Below are 25564 nucleotides of genomic sequence, written 5' to 3' on the forward strand. Positions count from 1 at the left end.
ATGACTGATTCTGATTACCAAGGGGAAATTGGACTGCTACTTCACAATGGAGGTGAGACTATGTCTGAAATATGGGAGATCCCTTAGGACATTACTTCGTACTATTGTCCTGTGGTTAGAGTTGATGGAAAACTATAACAACCTAATTTTTGCAGGACTGCTAAAGTCCCACATTCTTCAGGAATAAAGATTTGGCCAAACTACCAGACAAAGAACTAGAACCCACTGAAGTGATTGCTGAGGACAAAGGGAACATGGAATGGTAGTAAAGAAGGTAGTAATAAATACCAGCTACAACCACATGACGAGATGCAGAAATGAGAACTGTAATAGTTATATTTTCCATATGTTATGTATAAATATAAATATACAAAACATATTAACATATATAAATATACATGATTATCCTAAAAATATGTGTGGCCTGATTCAATTAAAATATTTTAAGAGCAGAACTGAGTCCTACTTGAAGAAAAAAAAAATTCACCTGTAAACAGCAGCTTCTGCCCATGCCTAAAATTCCAGCCTTCCATTTCTGACAGCTTGCTCTACAAATTTCAGACTTTTCTTAGCCAGCCCTCACAATCACATAAACCAATTCTTTGAAAAATTTCTTGTAATGTATATTCCCTACTGGTTCTGCTTCTCTATGTGAATCTGAACTGATACACTATTTTTTCCTAAATGTAGAAAAATACACTAAAATCCCACCACTTCATATCATAAGCTGAGCTAAAGCTCTCTGTAATCCTCATTCTGAATACTGTTATCGACAGAGGTTGCATCATGGATGTACTCTATATTTTTTTTGAGAAAAATGAGTGTTTTTACTAAGTTAGAGATGTGTAAAAACAGCATCTTTAAAAAGGAAAAAACAAGAAATAAAAGCATACCTGGAAAAAATATTTTGTTAATGGTTATGCATTTTAGAGGAAACCATGAGAGTTTTTTTTTTTCCATTTAAAAAATATTAACAGTCGGGGGCACCTGGGTGGCTCAGTGGGTTAAGCCGCAGCCTTCGGCTCAGGTCATGATCTCAGGGTCCTGGGATCGAGCCCCGCATCGGGCTCTCTGCTCAGCAGGGAGCCTGCTTCCCTCTCTCCCTCTCTCTCTGCCTGCCTGTCTGTCTACTGTGATCTCTCTCTGTCAAATAAATAAATAAAATCTTTAAAAAAAATATTAACAGGAAAAAGTTGATAAGCAGGACGTTATTAAAATTATAAACTCTGCTCTGTGAAAGACTAGCAAGAGAATGAGAAGACAAACCACAGACTAGGAAAAAATATTTACCAAAAAAATCTGATAAAGGACTATTTACCCAAAATATACAAAGAACATTTAAAATTCAACAGTAAGAAAATGAACAATCTGATTTCAAAATGAGCAAAAGAACTGAACAGACACCTCACCAAGAAGATATACAGGTGGCACATAAGCATATAAAGATGTTCAAAATTACGTGTCATTAGGGAACTACAAATTAAAACAATAAGATACTGATATACACCTGTTAAAAAGGCTAAAGTCCAAAATACTGACAACAACAAATGCTGACAAGGATGTGGAGCAACATCATTGCTGGTGAGAATTCATTGCTGGTGCGAATTCAAAATGGTACTGCCACTTTGGAAAAGAGTTTGACAGTTTTTTACAAAACTAAACATACATTTACTATATGATCCTTGGTAGTTACCCAAAGTCATTGAAAACTTGTGTCCACATGAAAATCTACATTTGCGTGTTTATAGCAGCTTTATTCATAATTGCCACAAAAGGGAAGCAACCAAGATATCCTTAAGTAGATGAATGGAAAATAAACCATTGTGCCTCCAGAAAATGCAGTATTATTCCCTACTAAAAGGGAACAAGCTCTCAAGACATAAAAAGACATGGAAGAATTTTAAATGCATATTACTAAGTGAAAGAAGCCAAATTGAAAGGTCTATACAATTCCAAATATATGACATTCTGGAAAAGGCAAAACTTTGGAGACAAAAATCAGGTGGTTGCCAGAGTTTAGGAAAGAGGGAAAGATGAATAGATGGAGCATAGAGGATTCTTGGGGCATTCTGAAACTATTCTGTATGATACTGTAATGGTGGATATATGTCATTATACAATTATAAAACTAACAGAATGTACTAGTAGAATATGAGCTATGGACGTTGGGTGATAACAATGTGTCAGTGTAGGTTCATGACTATTACAAGGTACCACTCTGGTGGGGGATGTTTATAGTGTGGAAGATATGCATGTGTTGGGGCAGAATATGAGAAATCTCTGTACTCTCTCTTTAATCTTCCTTTGAAACTAGAACTTATACAAGAACAAGACTATTTTTTAAAGATTTATTTATTTATTCTGAGAGAGAAAGAGAGAGAGAGCATGCACAGTGTGGGGGCAGAGGGAGAAAGAGAGAGAATCTCAAGCAGACTCTCCACTGAATCAGCTCCACATACCAGGGCTTGAGGCAGGGCTGCACACAGGACTGGATCCCATGACCCCAAAATCAAGACCCTGCGATCACAACCTGAGCTAAAACCAAGAGGGGGATGGTTAACCAACTGCATCTCCCAGTGCCCCTTTAATAAGTCCTTTTAAAAAAATCTCTGAGATTTTGCCACTGTCACTAAAAAGTATTCTAAATGTATAAAAAAATTGACTATTATCAAGTTATTAAACTTAAGGGGATAGGTGAAGCTTTTTTTCTAATTATAGCTCCTTCTTAATTAAACAATCAGCAAATGCAAATTCATCTAAATTTGCACCACCTGAGATTTCATTATGAATTAAGGAGCTTTATTATCATGAGACATCAAATTAACCATTTTGATAAACTTGAGACAGAAAAATAATCAAAATATCCACTAGATAAATCACTTATAACTACAAAATCACAAACTGTGACCAATAAAATATAAATGGGCTTCGTTAAAAATATGTTATGAACTCATATTAAATTACTACAATGAAATTGCCTAGTGATCATAGAAGATGGTATTTATATATAACAATATATTTAGATATCAAAAAGGATCTGAAAAATTAAAAAAAACTATCAGGAATCATTCAGTATAAGCAAAAACTGAGTGGAGTTTGCAATGCTGTAAGAATGTGACATTTATAATAAAATGAATCTTTGCTTGAATAGAGAGAGTATATTGAATGTTTTGGTTTAATAACCACAGTGTCAAAAAACTGATTATTTAAAAAAAAAAAAAAGACCTACGAGTAGCAAAGATGTCAGCAGTGAACATTAACACAGCACACAGGAGACAGCTCATTGCAGCTTTACACTAAACATAGGCAAGAGAGTCTATTATTTTTTTTTTACACTTCTAAAATTTTAATCATTTCCAAAGTAAGCCATATCATAATTCACTGCTTCAAGGGCCTCTAACCTACATATATACCTTATTGGAATCAGTTTTCATTCTCAATGAGTGACTGAGTCTTGTGAGTGACTGAGTCTTGTGAATCTCTGATATTCACCTATATCTGCTCTTTTCAGTTGTCAGCAACCTATCCAAGTCCTAAGACCCATAAACCTGCCTGAATTAGTTAGGAAACAATGACATAAGCCTCTAGTTAACACCTTTCTATACTCCTATAAATCATATATGCAATAGTAGCCTGACTTTCATTGTACAATAATGAGTTCCTAACTATGACAGAATAGGGGAGGAAAATTAAAATATCTTTGAAATCAAACTCATTGAACAGAGGTAAATAAGCCTACTCCAAAAATGACTATGATATAAAATTTTCCTTTCAGCCTCTCAAGGGTATTTTCAAAGTTTTTGTACACAACTTTGATAACTCTGGGCTTCAGTGCAAATTACTACAGTTAACTCAACCCTGTATGTCCAATCCATCCTTTTCCCTCAGATGATCACATATGTAAACCCTCTCTTTATTAAAAAAACAAAAAACAAAAAGCAAAACCTTCTTTTTCCAATTCACTTACTGCCAAAGGGAAAGAATGATAGGTTATAAAACACATTATTTAAATATAACAGTTTAATACATTAGCCTTTTTATTTCAATTTAATACCACTCTATTAATCCAAGAAATAATATAATGGGTAGACTCCTGGGCAGAATGACAGTTGGGCCAAAGTAATATTTTTGTACATAGGCCCTCCCATCATGTGAGACATTAGCTCATGTTTTATGATCTCAACAGGAGAAAGTATTTTTCCCCCTTTTCCCTAAACCTCAAATACTTAAAATTTCTCTAGACATAACCTAAGTTAATTGTCCTTAAAGTCTTGAGTGAAAGGCATTCCATTGAAATGTGGAGAAAATACATGAATTTCTTGCCCCAGTATATCAAGTACTACATTATACACGACCACCTTATAAAACAATAATCACTTATTTAGCTCATGAATGTGCCATTTAGGCAGAGCTTAATGATGAGAGCTTGCCTCTGCTCTACATGGCATTAGCCAGGGATGCTCAAAAGATGGCTGGGGATTAGAATCATCTGAAGGATTGCTTGCTCACAGGTCTGGCAGTTAATACAAGCTGGGACTTGGACTGCAGCTGCCCGGAAGAATATCTACACATGGTCTGCCAAAAAAGGGATGGGGATCAAAAAGGAAGCATCCCTCAGAGAGGGAAAGCTAGGAGGAAGCTAGATTGCCTTGGAAGTCACTTCCTGAGCACTCTCCTAGTTGAGGCAGTCACAAAGCCCTGTTACTCTAAACAGAAGAAGCATACACTACAGTTTTTGATGGAGGAATGATTCTAGGGAGTATATAAGATAGGAATTACTGGGGCGCCTGGGAGGCTCAGTGGGTTAAAGCCTCTGCCTTCGGCTCAGGTCATGATCTCAGGGTCCTGGGATCGAGCCCCACATCAGGCTCTCTGCTCAGCAGGGAGCCTGCTTCCCCCTCTCTCTCTGCCTGCCTCTCTGCCTACTTGTGATCTCTCTCTTAAATTAAAAAAAATAAATAAACGAATAAATAAAAATAAAAATAAAGATAGGAAATACTGTTGTGGCTCTTCATCAAAACCAGAACTGACCCTTTGCACTTATTTTTACCAAAAAACAAAGCAGATTGCTATTACTAGTATTTCACATGACAATATGGTGCCCTTTCTGAGTTCAGTCCTGATGCTAAAGAAGGGCATGTTATTTACTGTTGGTGAATTATCAGACAGGAAATGTGAAAGTTCTAGAACACAGATATTGAGAGGGTGTCCTTGCTCTTTTCTTCATTTCTAGCCAAATATTATGTATTTGTGTCCCTGATTAAATAGCTTTTCATATGTTATTATCTGGTTTTAACTAAATGATACCTTACAAACTGGACCAGTGATAAGCTCTAAGCTAACCTTCTTGTTTCCATTCTTGCCTTCTTCCAGTCTACCCTCTACAATAATCTTTATAACACAGATATTTAATTGGAATTTTCAATTAATTGAAATGAAAAAATTTCGATGGCTCTGTACCTTTTATGATGAAATTAACACTCATTAGACTATATATTAAAAATTTCTATCTCAACTTTGGCATCATATCTTTCTTGAGCTTCATTAGTTGTTACTCCTCCATATTTTCCATCCATATAAACTTCATTTGTATCCTAAATTTTCAAAATTTCCCTTCTATAGTCCTCAGCCTTAACAAGGAATTTTCATCCTTTATGACTCAGCTCAGGGTTAACTTTCCCTCATTAAAAAAATTCTTGGGAAAAAAAAATTAAAAAAAAAAAAATTCTTGGGGAGGGGGCGCCTGGGTGGCTCTGTGGGTTAAAGCCTCTGCATTTGGCTCAGGTCATGATTCCAGGGTCCTGGGATCCAGCCCCGCATCGGGCTCTCTGCTCAACGGGGAGCCTGCTTCCTCCTCTCTCTCTCTCTCTGCCTCTCTGCCTACTTGTGATCTCTGTCAAATAAATAAATAAAATCTTCAAAAAAAAAAAAATCTGGGAATTGAAAGAAATAAGTCCACAAATTGAAAGTGCTCAATACATGCTAAAAAACGGATTAATATTAAAGGCTCTCCTTCACCTAAAAGATAAAAGAGGCAAAATTTCTGAACCCTAATGATAATGAATAAATTTTAAAAGGTCCCAGGTACCAAAAATCACTTCTGTAAAATAGGCTATGAATCAGAGTGGCCTTTAACTTACCAATGGCCACACTGGACATGAGAAGACTATACAGAAGAGTCTAAAAAACGTTCTGAGGGAGGGACACCTTGGTGGCTCAGTCTTTTAATAGCTGCCTTTGGCTCAGGCCATGATCCCAGGGTCCTGAGACAAGTCCTGCACTGGGCTCCTTGCTCAGCGGGGAGCCTGCCTCTCCCTCTGCCTCTGCTTGCTGCTATCCCCACCCCCACGGGGCTCGCGCGCGCGAGCTCTCTCTCTCTGATAAATAAACAAAATCTTAAAAAAAAAAAGTCCTGAGGGAAAAATAATGTTCAGCATAGATTTCTAAAATCAGGCTTGTCTTTAACTCACATGTTTGCGGTGAAAAGACAAATATTTTGATATATGAAAGTGGTCAAGAGTTTCAAAAATCACAAATTATTCCTAAAGGAAGACTTTTTCCTCATCACTTTTTGACCAGAAATGAACCCATTTCCCACTTTGTAACATGGCAAATGGTTTGTGTTTAGAAGTCGTCAGCCTATTTTATTACAGGGATGTTGACAAAACTTATCCTTTCAGGAATAAATGAAATAAGATGGGATCGGGAGGGAGACAAACCATAAGAGACTCTTAATCTCACAAAACAGAGTTGTCAGGGGGAGGAGGGTACAGAGAGGGTAGTGGGGGTATGGACATTGAGGAAGGTATGTGCTATGGTGAGTGCTGTGAAGTGTGTAAACCTGGCGATTCACAGACATGTACCCCTGGGGCTAATAATACATTTTATGTTAATAAAAAAAATAAAAAATTATTAAAAAAAAAACTTATCCTTTCAATGTTCAGTGAAATTTCAGAATGACCTCTCGTGGAAAGCTTCTAAGATAAATTAAATCCAACTCTTGATTTTAGAGATGAGAAACTCCAAACCCAAGTAAGTGAATTGAATTTTCTAAGGTCGCACAGCTAAAAATTGGCAAAGAAGGGCTCAGAATCCACATCTGAATCCTTGCTCATTTGTAATAGAATAAACTCACCTTGTACTTTTATGAACACTCAGAGATCCATTAAACAATTTAAATATGTTTATATCTCTCTAACATTAATTCAATATAACACCTTAATTATCTCCAATAACATTTTTTCAATATAGACCTCTATTCCTCTGCCTCAATCCTTAAGGAAATCTACAAATGCCTGCATGACTTGAAACCCAAGCCTCCTTGCTGAATAAAACCGTTGCAGCATAAAGCACAGCTTTTGAGAAGTATTCCCAGACAAAAACACCAGCTGCAGCAGGAGTCACTCTTATTTAAATGTATTCTTGATGTTCAATATAGTTTCCCACAATGATTTCAATTACCATTACACATCTACATTTTTTTAAAAATCATAGTTATGTGACTTCATGTGGGAACTTGTGAAAACTATTAATTTCCCTATTTGCAAAAGTCTGTTAGCTTCACCTCAGGATTCAGTTGGAAAAGTAGTTTGAACTGCTAGCTGTTACAACTCATTGTCATGTTTCCTAGTCACTGAAGCAAAGCTGTCCTAAATGAAGACAAAGTAGAAACATTACTCCTGTCAAATGAAGTTACCGGGATCTGACAGAAGCTGTTATTGCCTTAGCACCAAATTTCAAAGTCTTCTATGCATGATCTGTTTCATTATAGGAACCTACAGTCATGGGATTTTTTTTTTCCCCTCCCATAACTGCTAAAAAGTACTTTGTTTTATTCACCTAGGTATAACGATGGGATTAACAGTCTGAATCCAAAAGATATCATCAACAGTGACATTGCCACTGATGTCAGTGTGGTCAGGACAATAACACTGGCAGCTCAGTCACAGAAGTATCATCGTATTTTGTATGAGAAAAATCAAACCACTGAGCATACAAAAAGATATATCTGCCTTATAAGAGTCAGAAAACTTTTTGTAGTTGGATTAAATGAAAAATGGAAGTTATTTGAAATGGGTTACTGGGTTATTGGGAACTTTCATAACAAGTTGCTAAAAATTAATCTGAAAAGAATCTAATTAAAATGTTATGTGATATAGCAAGAGATAAGCATTTATGAGATATTTTATTTTTCTCTTCAAAAGTAATTAAAATAGGAGCACCTTGGTGGCTCAGTCACTTGATTTCAGCTCAAGTCATGGTCTTGGGGTTGTGGGATCAGGCCTCTAGGCATGGAGTCAGCTTGGGATTCTCTCCTTCTCCCTCTGTCCCTCCTCACCCCCTGGCCTCTGTGTGAGCCCTCTCTCTCTCTAAAAAAATAAAATAAAATAAAATAATTAAAATAGAGTATCAACATTTAAAGTTTTAAAAGCTTTATTTTGTGACTCATATCCTAAATCTAAGCAAACATTGGTAAATTTAATCATCATAATCATCATCATAATCTTTTTTTTAAAAGATTTATTTGAGAGAGAGACATGAGCAGGAAGAAAAGGAGCAACAGAGGGAGAGGGAGAAGCAGACTCCCCACTGAGTGGGGAGCTGATGTGGGGATCAATCCCAGGACCCCAGGATCATGACCTGAGCCAAAAGCAGATGCTTAACCAACTAAGCTGCCTACGCACCACAATCATCATAAATCTTTTAACAGTGCTTTACTTCTTTCATAAAAAAATTTATATTTTAAAATAAAGTTATCTATATTTTCCTTGTGAATTTTGCTTTTGATTTCATAAAGACTAGTCCTTTGTGAATAAATATTCATCAACATTGTGTGACAGTATTTTTGACATTGAATATTGTTTTTAATATTTATGAATTTATCTCATCCTTAATTTGTGTTCATATACTCTATGATTAGAGCCATAGTTTTTTTTTCTAAATAATGAGCCAGATTATAACAAGACATTTATTGAATAATTCATTTATCTCCACTGTCTTAAAATGTTACCTTTATGATGCACTAAATTCATCATAGCTCTGGACAAGATTTTAGACTTTCTATTCTGTGACAAACTGACCTATGTGATGGTGTGCAAATATCACAATAAGTTGTAAGAATATTATAGTATATTTAAACTATATGGTTCAAATTTATCTCTCATTACTCTTTTTTTTTTAGTTCATTCCTTCTTAGAAGTAAACTTTATTTAAAAATACCTTTTGCTTATACTGAGAGTATTTATTATGTATTCCAGTACAGAAATGCGTTATGCCTCTCTTACTAAAATCATCACTTTTGTTGCATTGCAGAATTTTGAACCTTTTTGTATAGTTCAGCATACTTCTTTATAAAGTTCTTTTCTTGGTATTTATTATTTATACATTGCTTATTGTTTCATTTATTTAGTTGCTATTATATATAATATTTCTTTCCCATTTTATTTTCAATAGATCATTCCTCATATAGGAGAAATAGGTTATTATGTAATAATTTATTTAACTAGCATGCTGAATTCACTTAAACATTTCAGAATGTTTTAGTGATTCTCTTTAATTTCCTTGCTGGACAGTATATAATCTACTAGTAATATGCTGCAATTTTCCACAAATTAACAACTCAATTCTTTTTAAAATCTTACTGCTTTACCCAAAATTTCTAGGACACTCTTAAATAAGAATGGTGACAATAGGCATAAATGTCTTTTTCCTGTAAGATCTTTGAAGATGGTAAGTAGAAAGACAGATACATACTGTAATTGTGTGATATAAATTAAATATCCCATGATCCCCTTCAAAAAAAAAAGAAAGACATGGTTTAGCCGTCTATGACTCTAGAAAACAGCATTATGTTTCCTACATAGGAAATATTCAAAAATATTTGTTTAAAGAGTAAGTGACTAAGAAAGCAAAGAAAATTTTAGAAATAAGTACATAATGAATGCATTTTATAACAACTACCTGTTTCACCTCAAGTTATATTTGCTTCTTATACCTTAACTATTTTCCCAATTAGTTCTAGTTCTAGTTCTAGTTACTTTCCTTATTCCTTGCTGATTTCTTTCTCAGGGTTCTGAGTTCTCACCCTGAAGATCATTCTCATATCTGGAGGCCTGAAACTCTTCCAGGCTTCCCTCAAACTGAATGTTCACCTGGTCAATTTTCAAGATAATATCTATGGGACACATTTGGTGGCATCTGCCCAGAACAAAGTGATCTCCTTTCTCTGAGAACTGCCCACAATTGTTCATCTATACTCTTTGTCTCTAGCCAACCTGTCTCTGTCCATCAGACTAGAATTGGATAACAGGTCATTGCCGAACAATAGAGACTCTATCCAAGAATTTGAAAGTGGGACTGAGAGCTTGGCATCCTGAGTGGAAAAGATATAAATTTAAAAGAGACTATATTCTACTTGACTATATTCTACTTGACTTGCCCCATGCAAGTCAGACGCCAAAAAACTAGTTTGAGAGAGAATGAAGCAAAAAAGAAAGACAGTGAGAGGAGATAAAGAAGTTTACCATGATGTCTGGTTTGTTTTTATCTTTTAGCAACTTATTCTTTCAGAGCCTGTTGCTTCATTTCTGCTCTCAATTTGTATAAAACACCTTTTTTTTTTTAAAATAAAATCCCTCTTTTTTTAAGTAGGTAGCTTTTGCTGGCTCCTGTGACTGTCAATCAAAGCATCTTAACGAAGACATAATCAATGTGTCTCCCCCATTCTGAGAAACTCAAATTGTCTCTCCTAAGACACTTGGGTTTTTATATTTATTGATTTGGCTGAGCACAACATCTGGAGCCAGACTGCCTGAGTTTGAATGCTTTCTATACCACTTAAAAATCCCGAGTCTTTGGGTAAGCTACTTGACTTTTCCATGCCTTATTTCAGTCATCTGTAAAATAATGACAATAGCACCTACTTCATAGAGTTAAAAGAACTTAAGCAGGCAATATTCATAAGGCACTTAAAGAGTGCCTCATATGTAGTTTGATAAAACATAAATGTTTGGTAAATAAGAAATGTAGTTTTAGAAACTAACTCACAAGGAAAAAAAAGAGAAACTAACTCACTGAGTTGTGACTGGTGATTGTCTTTACTGAATGCATTTTTTTCCTGCTAGAATAAGATTTCTCTCACCATATGTGATTATATCAACTCTGGTTCCACCTACTATTGTTTTTAATGATTATATTCTCTAGGAAATATAAACTGAAAAATGACCCAAGTAAGAGAGGGAAGCAACAGCCAAATGGCAAGGGAAATATGATTCTCCACCATCAACTTTTCTGTGAACAAGCTGCAAAGGAGGAGAGACAGCCTAAAAGTTGAAAAGCTTTGAGAAACTCTATTCTAAAAACAATGCCAACAGAGAACAGCATCCCAGAAAGTGTACCAATATTTTAATTTCTTCTGGGTTTTCTCATTCTGCCTTAGCCCTCACCTTCCTCTCCTCCTCCCTTCTTTTGTTTCCAATTGACCATATGCTTTTGTGTATGTGTGTATGTGTGTGCGTGCGTGCGTGTGTAATTGCATAGAACACTAGCCCATTTCACTTAGAATATCTTGTTGCTATTGTGAGTATTCTTTATTTCTAAGTATATGCTCTACTTTTGTTCTTTGGGCTTTTTCTTTTCCTTTCTTGTTTCCCTCATATTAAATATTTATTTACATTCTTATATCAGTCAGGTCCTGTCAGGGAATAGGTGGCAGGCACATGCAAAAGTGGTGATTGAAGAGAGTGTCATAAAGGGACCATTTACAGAGATTTGGGTAGACTGAAGGAAGCAAAAGGGAGTGGCAAAGCAGCCAGAAACTAATATCAGCTGGAAGTTAATCACCCCTTGGCACTGAAGGGCAAAGAGGAAGAGTAAACACTGGCTCCCAGTGGGTAGAGGATGATAGTAATGGAATGCAGGTGATACCCCTTAAGATGTCCAGGAGGGGGACAATTGCCTCAAAACCCTCTCTCCTCCTACTCCCCAATATTCTGGTGCCCCACTGGACAACCTTAAGAAAAGACCAGAGGGAATATTTGGTGCCATGGTCTGCCAAATCCCCACCCAGTCACCTGGGTATTGGAAGGGAAAAAATAGGTTGGAGAGTACATCTGAAGGGGGATATGGAAAATAAAAGCATGCCTCTTTAAAAATTCATTTTTAAATGTTTTAATAGGATTTTTAGTAATTTCCCTAATTTTACTCTTTACATATATTTGCAGGCTTTGGATTTAATTTCTCAATCATTTACATTAAACTACTTATGCCATTGCTTCTAGCTTTTGAACTTTAGTTTTTTGGGGGGAATGATATCATCAAGGTGGCAGAAGAGATGGTTTCTAACTTCAGTGGCCCTCGCAGAAAGACCAACTAGCAGCAGCTGTACATAGAGAGGACACCTATGTGAAAATCTCATAACCTGGTGGTGAGGCTGAAGCACCCTCTTTGACCAGGAAAAGATTGGAAAAAAGGAAAGGAGGGAGGGAGGGAGGAAGGAAGGAAGGAGGGAGGGAGAGAGGAAGGAAGGAGACAGACAGCAAGGAAGGAGGGAGGGAGGAAAGGAGAGAGGGAGAGAGGAAGGAAAAAAAGAAAAAAGAAAAGAAAAACCACAAGGGAAGAGTAAGAAGAGTCTGCATTGCCCTTTCCCCTGCTGGCACAGAACGGCATAGAGATGGTCCCCTGGACCTATAATTTCTCCAGTGGGATCAAGAGAGCCCAAAGTGAACATCCAGCTTCTCCAGTACTATAGGATGTTTTCTAGGAGGCTTTAGGGATTACTGGAGGAATAAGTTCTGAGTCTAGATGAGACCATCAAGGATCAGCCAGAGGTAGAGAAAGGAAGGAGCCTGCAGCAACCAGAACAGGGATCTCAGTCAACAAAATTTCTTTTGGTGGCAGCACTTGAGCAGAGATCCCAGCCAGGAGTTCTACCCATTTACAGAGCAGAGCCAGTGCCCTAACTGGCCAGGGAACATAGCCAGCAGTGCAAATGGGCTGTACCAGCCACTGAGCCCACCCTGCAGCTTTCCTAGGTAGGGAGGGAAGCCAGTAGCATTGCCCAGTTGCCCAGGTAGTCTCTGTTTCCACCTGACAAAGGAACCCAATCAACCACCCCAGGAAAGCCTCAGAACCCAGCCCACAATCTTTCCCAGGTAGGATCCAAGCACACAGCTTCACTCAACTACTGAGTATAGCCTCTAATCCATCTAAAAGAGAGTCCAGCCAGTGACCCAGGGAAGCCAAGGAACCCATCCAACAGTCATAGTCTGGCAAGAGCCAAGCCCACAGCACTTCTCAACTAGTGAGCATAGGCTCCAGCTTTGCATGACCAGGGAGTCTAGCCAGCACCTCTCAGAACAACAGAGCACAGCAAGTAGCCTGCCCACTCATAGAGAACCACCTTCCAGCTCACCTGATCAAGAAGCCCTGCCTGTGGCTCCACCTGAACACAGAGTCCAGAGCAGCACCATCAGTCCAGAGATCACTGCCTGGGGCCCTACCTGCTCAGGCTGATTGCAGAGCCCAGACTATAGCCCTGCCCAATCATGTCCAACCAGTGGCACTGCTCTGCTAGGGAACATAGCCTGCAACCCTATCCAACCAGCAGTGATTATAGAGCACAGATAGTAGCCCAGCCTGACAGTGGAGCCAGCCAGCAGCCCCGAATGACCAAGAGCACAGCTCACAGTCCCCCTTGAGGGAGACTGTTAAGGGCTGGATTGTGGGGGGGGGGGGGAGTGGAGAAGGGCTGAATTTTGTCCCACTGCAAATTCACATGCTCAAGTTCTAACCCCTAGTACGTAAGAATGTGACCTTATTTGGAAATAAAGTCATTTGTAGATAAAATTAGTTAAGATGAGATCATACTGGTGTAGGGTAGGACCATGCCCTAATCCACTATGACTGGTGTTCATCTAAAAAGGGGAAATTAGGACACAGATATGCACATAGGAAGAATGCCACATGAAGAAAAAAGCAGAGTTTGGGGTGATGTGGCAGAAGCCAAAGAACACCAAAGATTGCTAGCAAACCAGAAGCTAGAAAAGCCGCACGGAACAGATTGTCCAGCATAGCCCTCAGAAAGAACCAACACTATCAATACCTTGATCTTAGACTTCTAGAATCCACTCTTCCTATAATTTGCTATTTACCAATGTTATATAAATGGAATCATATAGAAGTAGTCTTTGAGAATGATTTTTCTCACTTGGTGTGATTGTTTAAGAACTCATCTGTGTTATTTAACATATCAGTGTTTCATTCCCTTTTATTGAACAGTACTATTCTATTGCATGGATGGACTTTAGGCACAAGCTGACTGCTTTTTCAGATACTCCAGTTTTTGACAATTAGGAATAAAGCAAATATAATGTCTAAAGTTGTCTTGGAGAATTAACCTTTGTCCTTCCTTATCAAGAAGTGAAGAAGCAGGTGCCTGGGTGGATCAGTTGGTTAAGCATCTGCCTTCGGCTCAGGTCATGATCCCAGAGTCCTGGGATCAAGCCCCGGGTTGGGCTCTTTGCTCTATGAGGAGCCTGCTTCTCCCTCTCCCTCTGCCCCTCCCCTTGCTCATGCTCTCTCTCTCTCTTTCTCTCTCTCTCACATAAGTAAATTCTTAAAAAAAAAAAAATAGTATTGAGGAGGGACACCTTTTTAAATTTATATCCTTCTTTTAGGCAATAGGCACAGAGCAAGAAGAATTTCTTGTATATCTTGTATATCACTTGCCTTCAGCTCCAAATAATTCTTGTGCCAAAGACATATTTTGAAGGCATATTTTGAAGTGGTGTATTCTGTTAGCCTTCACTACTATAAACATTCATAAAAAGATTGGGGGGGGGTGGAACATATGTCTTGGGTAAATACCCAGGAGGATACTGTGTATATTTAACAAAATACTGCAAAGGTGGCTATACCATTTTACATTTCCTCAAGAAACTGAAGTTCAAGTTGCTCCAGATTTTCTCTAGCATGTGGTATTGTGAGTTTTTTTTATGCTCTTATCTTAACCATACTAGTGGATATGAAATATTTTCTAAATGTATTTCTAATTTGCATTTCCCTAATGACTAATGATGGTGATCATCTTCCTTTACTTAATTTGTCATCCAAATAACCTTTTTTTAATTCAATGTTTCTGATAGGAAAGATCATGATTTCCAAAGACTTGTCTGTCAAAATGGGTAGATATCTGAAACATTTTGTAAATATAGGATTATTGGCAGATTTGGAGGGATTTAACCTAAATGGAAAATCTCTTACCAAACTGATTCATGTACAATTGTACATAAAATAACAATTCTCATAACAACATGTGAAGTCGGTATTATACTTAAGTTTATTTTACGGATAAGGGAAGTGAAAGATGGAGAAGTTATGCCAGGTCTTGTGGCTAGTTGGTAAGGACATTTAGAGCCATCTACAAAAGTGCTCTCATATATCTGAGCTGTAATCTATACTGTGAGACATCATCTTTGATTTGAATTCTTCCAAAATGAGATATACCTGACCAGAGAGGAACTAAACATTTCCAATTCAGTTCATCCTTCACAGAGCCTTCAATCAACCCACCTGCATTCATAGTAGGAATATCACAAGAAAGAACTCTATCAAAATTAGCATTGTACCTGTAGCATTGTCACTGAGGTGGTTGCCTACCACATTACAAAGTCGTCCATCTATGAAGATCCTCAGAAAGTTTTCTTTGATCTCAACACCATGAATAGCTAAAGTCCCCCTGAATATCCTGTGTGTGTGTGTGTGTGTGTGTGTGTGTGTAACACTGAATCATAAATGATGTGATTTATTATGTTCCTTTATGTTACTAGTTGCTACTACAAGATGTCAAGCCAAATTTGTGACTCACCTATATGGAGAATCTAGTAAAGCTCTATAAAACCATTTGGCAACTTTAATATATCCTGACTTCACTCAACTTTTTTTTTTTTTTTTTCTTTTTTAGACAGGGGATGTGGCAGAGGGAGAGGGAGAAAGAAAATCCCAAACAAGCTCCACACTCAGCAGGGAGCCAATGGGGGGCTCCATCTCATCACCCTGAGATTATAACCTGAGCAAAAATCAAGAGTCAGACACTTAATCAACTGATCCACCCAGGCACCCCCTACTTAACCTATTTTTAACTTTATTTTTCTTTGATCCAGTTCTCTCACCTATTTTTAAGTTAAATCTTATGTTGGTATGTTGTTTGTATTTCCATAAGCCACACAACTGTTTTTTTAGAATTAGAAAAGTCATAAATAAAATGCCTAAGTTAATGAAGAAAGAAATACAGCAAAAATTGTTGCATTTATGTCTATTTGTGCTGCCCATTAAATGTGAAACATTATTCTGCATGTTTGGAATATCTCACAATTAAAATAAAAATAGCTCTTTGCCCTACTGGAGCTTGAAAGGAGGCTGAGGGAGAGGGAAGATGGCAGTGAGGTAAACGAAGAAATGAATGAACAGTAAGGCTTCTGGAACATGACTGGTATGCGGTGCCTCCATTATCTATGTTAATGGATGAAACTAACAAGCTCAAGAAGAGAAAACTGTGGAAGTGCAACCAGTCTAACGGGTCTCTGGCTTAATGGTCCCTAATACAATTGCTTCTTACACATCTTTTTTGTCTACATGTCTTGTTTCTCTCAAATATATTCTGAGTAATTTCTCAAAATTGCAAGCCCAGCAAGTCACTCCTCCACTTAAACCTTTTTAATGTTTCCATATCACTTTGTTGTGGCACTTAAAACTCTCGAAGACAAAGCCTCTGTATAATTCTGTGGCTGTATCCACAATTTGCAACCTTGCAGTTCCCTTTAGTATCATACCTGTAGGAACTTACAGTATAAAATATTCCAATGCATATGGACACCTTACAGAATTTTAAGCTTTGATTTTTATTGCCCTAATTGTCTTGCAAAAGATAAGAGAATGAGCTAATTTACTTTTAGGATGTTAGATACGTTTTGCGTTCCAGGATGTTTAAACAAGGTACTTGATTTCAAACACTTGTGCACAAGGGAAGCAATCAGGCCTATTATCCAAAAATGAAGGAAAATCTGCCTTTTGTGTTTAAGTCAAACTAGAGAGGGTTCCTAGTGGCAATGAGGCCTTCCTGAAGAAAGAGGCTTATCTTGATAAATCAATAGGTAGGGAGGGTAAAAGAGTTCATCTGTGCTTTGAATATTCAAATGAAAACAAACCAGCAATGATGGATTTCCTGGAACTAGAAATACTGGCCTTCAAGCAGTATGTTAAAAGGCTGAAGGACCAGTTTTCAACCATCAAGGCAGTAAGGCACTGGGGAACAACTGCCTCACCATCATTATCGTCCAACACCAGGGGTCTCCTGCTTGGAAAAGAAGGGCCAAACAGATGATCCTCCCATGTAAACTGTGTAAATATCAACAACACCCCCTCCCTTTCCACACACACAGACACACACACACACAAACACACACACGAAAAAAATTAATGTTCTTGGAAGATCTGTTAAGAATTGGGCTAATCCAAGAGGATACCACTGGACTCCTACGAAGTCTGACAGGTGGTGGCCCAAGCTGGTTTTCTTCCGATACACAGAAACAAGAGTTGTGACTCTATATATGCTGAGTTGTGGAGAAGTTCCAACCAGTTATAAATGATAAAACTAGTGGATGGAATTCTAGGAGGTCCTATAACCCTTCCTTAACTTTAGCTAATTCCATATCCTAATCTATTTTAGGCAGCAGAGAATATATCTACTGTTTAAGTTCTAAGAAAGAAAGATTCCACTGTACATTTTACAGCATTAATTTACTTTGTATTTTTTCTTTGACCAAAATCAATTTTTATTTTGCTTCACTACCCAAAGAGTGGGAAATGTTGCATTTTTTTTCCCCTCTCATGAACTAGAGTGACAAGTTATTATAAAAAATACTAGGAAAATTAATCTGTTGGTGTTGTTTTAAAAATTACATTTTTAAGATGAATAAAAGTTCATAAAGACAGCTTTTTTGACAGGCCATTTTTTCACTTTTAGTCTTTAAACCACTGACATTTTAGTAAGTCCATAAATGTGTCCAAAGTTTACCAAGTTTTATGTCTACAACGTCTATAGGAAATTTCAATCAAAGCCATGGTTTACTACCCAATTTTTATAGACTGCCCTAGTTTTAAAGTGTATTTGAAATCTCTTTTTGGACTCAAGAAAACAAGCCAGTTGATCACTTAAAAATTATACCACTGACAAAAAAGTGGTTTGGCATTTAAATACTTTACAATATGCATTTTTTTCCTGATAACATTTATTGATCTATCATATTTGAGGCTTTACCAATGAACCATATGACTGATGAGTTAATCCTGTAATTCCTAAAATGAATTCATTGAAACCTAAGGTTGTCCCCTTTTACCCTACTTCTAAGATGTCCTGAGGAAAAAATGGTATATTTGCTCAAATAAATTTTGGGATGCTGCATACTTTCAGAGATACATTATGGGAAAATACTGAAAATGATAATTATATTTTTTCATGTATAGATAATTCAGAATTCTCAAACTTATTTGGCCTTGGAAATAATATGTGAAATATATCTATAAAATGTCCTTTGGTCTGCTGAACATATTTGGGGTAATTCTGAGGACTATACATCTTGCAGTGTGATTAATTTTTAACTAAAGAACAGCAAACCAGAAGACTCCAGCTTGGGATGTTATATTTTTGTCATTCAAATTGGCATAGAGTTTAAGAATGAGACTGCATTGTGAAACTGAAAAGCAATTACTGTATTTCATCTAACACTAGTCTTCCAGCTTGGCCTAAGTTAGCCTTCCTTTCTAATCGCAATTCATTTGGCAGGAAAATGGCATCATATTTAATTTCACTTGCAACTTGATAATTATAACCATTGCCCTCAAAATAAGATGCAAGCAATAAAATAGCCTTGCAATAAGCCACCTGGTGCTTAATTAGCTGTGTATGCAATTTTGGAGGTGAGATTAATTGCAGAAGTAAAAGTTAAAATTTATAAAATGAAATCTACAGCTGAAAACTTGGCCCCATATTCTTTTAATTTTCATTGGCTGATTCAAGTTCCAAACACCTGGATCCCAGATCCTTCCAGTGAAGAATACACTAATATTGCTAAACATGGATATATTATACTTCCACTGGAAAAAATTGGAGCCTAAATAAAGTATGTGGCTAGGCAGTATCAACCTTTGAAAAGTGATGCTGAACAGTTAATATTAGCAGTCAGGGACTTATTTAAAAGATTTTCCTCCACATGCCTTAAATATGTGAGAAAAAAAATATTTTCACTTAACTTATGTATTATTTTTCTCTGGTTAATTTCCCCCAAAGATGTCATATGACACAATAAAGTTAGATATAAAAAGGCATAATGCACAAATATCAATGAACTATGATTTTTTTTCCCACATATTTACAGGTATTTTACCTTTTAACTCTCTCTGAAGTTTTCATATGCTTTGAGGAGATTGTCAGTGAGTGACTGGAGGGGAGTATTTTATCAGGAATACAAAAAAAAAAAAAGAGCTGGATTTTATTACATTAATTTTTAAAAAATCATTTTCAAAACCAAGTTTTATGAAGAATAGATTGACTAAATTTAATTTCCATTTAAATTATCAAAAGTTGAGTCTTAAAGACTCATATCAGAGAATTTATTTCATAGAGTAGAATGTGTTTTCCCCTTGGCCCATGACAGGTAGGTCATAAGGCCACTTGCCATAAGGTAGAAAGTTAACATGACCTAAAAGAAGTAAAATAATCCAAAAGATCTCTTTTATCTAAGGACTCTAGGGAAGAAAACATAGTTTGAAAAAGCAATGGTCAGATACCTGATTGCAATAATATCTTCTTTACCTTTCTTTGACAGACAAAAGGCTCAGAGAAAAGATGGTCATCTAAAAGCCAAGTAGAGAGGCCTCAGAAAAAGTAACCCCACCTTGATCTTGGACAATCAGCCTCTAGAACTGTGAAAAAATGAATTTCCATTGTTTAAGTTACTCCATCCATGTTTGCTATGGCAACTCTAGCAAACTGAAACAAATTTTGGTACCAGGTAGAGGGATGCTGCTGTAACAGATATGTAAAAATGTGGAAGTGGCTTTGGAATTGGATTATTAGTAGAGGCAAGTAGAGTTAGAGGTTCATGGATTGCTTTAAAGAAAGACTATTGGTGGATATATAGACATAAGGCTATTCTGAAGTTTCAGATAGAAAAGAGAAACATTATTGAGAATTGGAGAAGAGATGAACGTTTGTTATAAAGTGGCAAGGAATTTGGCAGAATTATATTCCAGTGTCTTGTGGACAGCAGAATTTGTAAGTAATGAACTTGGTTATCTAGCAAGGAGATTTCTAAGCAAAGTATTGAAGGTGCAGGCTGTTTACTCCTTGCTACTATATAGTAAAATGTAAGAGGAAAGAAACAAATTGAAGAAGGAATTATTAAGCAAAAAAGAACTAGAACTTGAAGTTTTGGAAAAGTCTCAGCCTATCCATATTGCAAAACATGTGAAAGCATGTCCTGAGGAGTATATCAAGAGTATGGCTGGACGGTCATTTGCTAAACAGATTTTGGTATGAGACACTGATCAAGTCAACCATCTCAGCAGAAGCCAGGAATAGAGATACAGTTATCCAAGAAAGATCTGTGGATCTTTTGTCTTATGGCTGGACCCCATGTATTAAATAGAGGCCAACAAAGCTTTTGAGAATTTTATAGCAGCATAAATGCTGCCAGCTTAGACTGAAGGGGGCAGAGATAAAACAAAATGGAAGAAGGCTGTCAGACTTCTGCGATTCTACAGGAGGGACCAATAAAAGTATTCAGCTACAAACATGACTTCTCATTCAAGAAAATGGAAGAATGACTTCAAAGGCATCTCAAAGGTCAGCAGGGCTGTCATTGTCACCAGGAATTCAAATGTAACAGGTCCAGTGGATTGAGGGAGCTATTTCACCCATAGTTCCAGAGATTGGAGACACTTCACTGGTGTCAGAGAGCCAAGTCACTCATGCCCAGGGAAGAAGGGGTGGGGCCACCACATTAGTGGGCCCAAAAGACAAGATCACCTCCCTGGTAGGCTGGAAGAACAGAGCATCAAGCCAAAGAGGATAATTCTCAAGACTTAAAATCTAATGAAATTTGCCTTGCTAGGTTTAGGACTTGCTTGGGTCTTATAAAACCTACCTTCCTTCTGATTTCACCTTTTTGGAATAGAGATATCTATCATATGCCAGTCCCATTATTGTATTTTGGAAGTGGTACTTTGCATGACAGTTCTAACAAACTAATATAGTAATATTAACTATAATATTTAGTAGCAGCCCCAAGGAGGGGGAAAAAAAAAAAGATCAGATAAAGCAAACATTTCTCCATAGATCTTGGCCCATGTGCTCCCCTAAAACAATGCAAGGCCAGGAATTTGTTGCTTTCTCCCAAACACACAAGTTCTCCACCTTCATATTATATTGAAGACATCTTTGTTAAAGATGTAGAATTTGGTAGGAAATGATTCGAAGGAATGAGCATTTAATCCAAGAAGACTATCCATATTAAAATATACTCTACTTGGGGCACCTGGGTGGCTCAGTGGGTTAAAGCCTTTGCCTTTAGCTCAGGTCAGGATCCCAGGGTTCTGGGATCGAGCCCCACATTGGGCTCTCTGCTCTGCGGGGAGCCTGCTTCCTCCTCTCTCTCTTTGCCTGCCTCTCTGCCTACTTGTGATCTCTGTCTGTCAAATAAATAAATAAAATCTTTAAAAAATTAAAAAAGATACTCTATGTTTACAAACATTAAAATTTATTTTTTCTCCTTTAGACTGATTAGAAGCTCATGAAGAAAGTGATATAAATTATAGCAAGTCTACTCCATATTCTTTACATATCTGTCATGTAAGCAAATTCGGAATTTTGCTTTAAAGAAACTGATATACATATAGAAACTAATATACATATGCAGAATGTGGCATAAAATAGAGAAATGAGCTAATTTTAGGAGGAAATTTTAGATAAAAACAGATAGCTTAGCTGATCTGAACACACACACACACACACACACACACACAAAATATTAGAAGTTAATGGGGTTTATTATAAGAAAAAAATTATAACAAATATTAGGTATGAAAAACAGACTTCTACAAAAACTTGCGACTTTTTAAATTTAAAAATGAGTACATTTTGAAGGAAGTAGGCAGTTCCACAGCCCATTTTTAGTGAGAATTTCTAGTCTCGGAGAACACTTGGCTTCTTCCAACAAGAAAGAGCTAAGCCCTTTTGGTAAGGATTATTTCTGGTCCTTGAAGTTATTTTTCTCTTTGAAATCCTCATGGAAACTTTTTTTCATCTTTTTTTTTTTTTTTTTTTTTTTTTTTTTTTTTTTTTTTTACTTTTTCTCATCTTTAAAGAGCCCTTCAGTTAATGTTTTAATGCTTCTGCTCATCCCACTTTTTAAAATCTGAAAGTAAAAGCTGGAGTGGGTTCCAAGGAGTTTACATTGTTTTCATATTTTCTCTGACTGTATTAACAATTCACTTAGCTAAAGTTTTTCTACGATCCCATAGAAAAATTGCAGTGCATATAGACACTGTGCATAAATCAGATGCTACAAAAGAAAAGGTAGGGCTTGTGTAACATTACAGTTCTTTAAAAAGGAAATTTTATTTTCAGTAGACCTTAATCATATGCCAAGACTACCATCAACTATTAAGAACAATAGCGACAAAATGTGAGTGAAGTGGAAAAAGAAGCAAATACCTGTACTTGGCTGAAATCATATATTTATAATGTAATTTGTAATAACAAATTCCACACCAGAAACGTTTCTTTATTTTTTGGACTCATTGTCATAGACACTTAACTTTGTCTTCAAATGTATGGAAACCAAAGTTTAAATATAATTATATTTAGAATATGATTACATAAAAAATACTTAGAAAAGAATTAACAAAAGATATTTAAGATCTTAACACGGAAAACCACAAAACATCACTAAAAAAATAAAGACCTGAAAAAAGATCTGTATGTACCACGTTGAATGGATGGGAATGTTAAAACATTTATTCTTCTGGACTTCTCTTTCCATGGAGTTTGAGTGTGTGTTCCACCTGGCTCTGAGTCCTAGCCCTGTCATGTCAGCTGGGCAGTTGATAGGGAATGCAATGGCTTTGCAGACCTGTCTGAGGACTGTTCCAGTCCCTGAACACTGAGTGTCCTTCCAGTTGTTTCCGGCTCCTTTCATTGCCTTCAGTGATGGTCTGTAGTTCAGCTCACATACCCTGCGCGACTTGTTAAATTTGCTCGTCCTGGCATTGATGTGCCTGCCCCAGACATGAGCACGGGTGAGCAGGAGATGTCCTGGATTGCAGACACCTACGCCAGCACCATAGGGCACTATGACATCAATGCCCATGCCTGTGTTACCGGTAAGCCCTTCAGTCAGGGTGGGATCCACGGGCGGATCTCTGCTACTGGCTGAGGAGTCTTCCATGGGATTGAAAATTTCATCAACGAAGCTTCTTACATGAGTATTTTAGGAATGACACCAGGGTTTGGAGATAAAACATTTGTTGTTCAGGGATTTGGTAATGTGGGCCTGCACTCTATGAGATACTTACATCGTTTTGGTGCTAAATGTGTGGGTGTCAGTGAGTCTGATGGGAGCATATGGAATCCAGATGGTATTGACCCAAAGGAACTGGAAGACTTCAAATTGCAACATGGATCAATCCTGGGCTTCCCCAAGGCAAAGCCCTATGAAGGGAGCATCTTGGAAGCCAGCTGTGACATCCTGATCCCTGCTGCCAGTGAGAAGCAGCTGACCAAGTCCAATGCACCCCGAGTCAAAGCCAAGATTATTGCTGAGGGTGCCAACGGGCCGACAACTCCAGAGGCTGATAAGATCTTCCTGGAGAGGAACATTATGGTGATTCCCGATCTCTACTTGAATGCTGGAGGAGTGACAGTGTCTTACTTTGAGTGGCTGAAGAATCTAAATCATGTCAGCTATGGCCGTTTGACCTTCAAATATGAAAGGGATTCTAACTACCACTTCCTCATGTCTGTTCAAGAGAGCTTGGAAAGAAAATTTGGAAAGCATGGTGGAACTATTCCCATTGTACCCACAGCCGAGTTCCAAGACAGGATATCGGGTGCCTCCGAGAAGGACATCGTGCACTCTGGCTTGGCGTATACCATGGAGCGCTCTGCCAGGCAAATCATGCGCACAGCCATGAAGTACAATCTGGGTTTGGGTCTGAGAACGGCTGCCTACGTCAACGCCATTGAGAAAGTCTTCAAGGTATACAGTGAAGCTGGTGTGACCTTCACATAGACGGAGTGTGGCTGACCTCTTCACTGCCCTCTTCCCCTCTTCATCTGCAGACCCTTCACAAGTTTACATGTAACCACAGAAATATCTCTCTCTCTCTCTCTCTCTCTCTCTCGACTTACTAGATAATGGACATCATTCTCAACAAGTCAGTCGAAATCAGCCCCTTTGAGAAAAAAGAAATTAAGGTTAGGGGATCATATGTAAGCTGATGAATATGGAAGTAGAAATTCCCTAGGCCAGAGAGCCATATAGGTATTTGGCTGTTAAATGAAGGTCTCTCCCGTCTGTCTGTGCTGCTGTGCTCTGCGGCTACTTCCAGTATGGTCAGAGCTGGGGCCAGAAATACACCTGTTGGCCAAGAGCAGCCAGTTGCTTGCTGCTTTGGCTCTGGACGAGTCTGACACATGCTGGAACTTGGCCGCTTCTGAGCCACGGGTGTGGGACATTTTCAGAGGGTGGAATGGTCCTCAAGTGAGTTACTGGTATTTTACATCAGCAAAATATCTCAGTTTTACAGATTGCGACAAAAATAAAAGTTGTTTCTCTTTATGCATTTTATTCTCTTAGAATAAAATAAGTACATGCTGCTGTAATAAAACTGCCTTTAATCACACACACACAAAAAATTTATTCTTCTGAAACTGATTTATAGATACCATACCATCCCATTTAAATCACAGTGGAATTTTTTTTTTAATTGACATACCTATTTTTAAATTCATTTCAAAATGCAATGGACCTAGAAGAGCAAAAAGGATCCTGAAAAAGATGAACAATTTTGCAGAACTAACAGCACCTGATTGCCGGAGTTATACAAACTTCAGTAATCAAGAGTGTTTGATGTTGGTATAAGGATAAATAAACAGATCAGTGAAACGGAATAGAAAATCCAGATAACAAACTGCTCATTTGATGTGGAAAATATAGTCATGTTAAATGTGCTGCAACAACTGATAAATAGTTGGGGAAAAATGGATCACTACCCCACTCACACCACATGCAAAAATTGATTTGAAATCACTCATAGACAAGAACATAAAATCTAAAGTTTCAAAGCTTCTAGAACAGTGGTTGGCAAATATTCTGAAAAGGCGGATAGTAAATATTTAAAGTTTCAGGGCCATACTCTCATTGTCATAACTACTCAACTATGACATTGTAATACCAAAAATAGCTATGAGAATAAATAAATGAATGGCCTAGTTGTGTTCCAATAA

General features: G+C 37.3%; 1 protein-coding gene across 1 annotated transcript; it reads left to right on the plus strand.

Moving 5' to 3' along the window:
- Nucleotides 1-24714, plus strand: LOC308341279 (glutamate dehydrogenase 1, mitochondrial-like; the record flags this gene model as incomplete). Its single annotated transcript, XM_080801113.1, is given in 5 exon segments — nucleotides 1-52; nucleotides 7011-7032; nucleotides 7844-7959; nucleotides 23278-23489; nucleotides 23493-24714. Coding segments are annotated over 5 exon segments (1257 nt in total). The 3' UTR covers nucleotides 24348-24714.
- Nucleotides 24715-25564: the final 850 nt, after the last annotated feature.

The sequence above is a fragment of the Martes martes genome (assembly GCF_963455335.1).
Source record: "Martes martes genome assembly, chromosome: 1".
In the NCBI taxonomy this organism is placed as follows: domain Eukaryota; kingdom Metazoa; phylum Chordata; class Mammalia; order Carnivora; family Mustelidae; genus Martes; species Martes martes.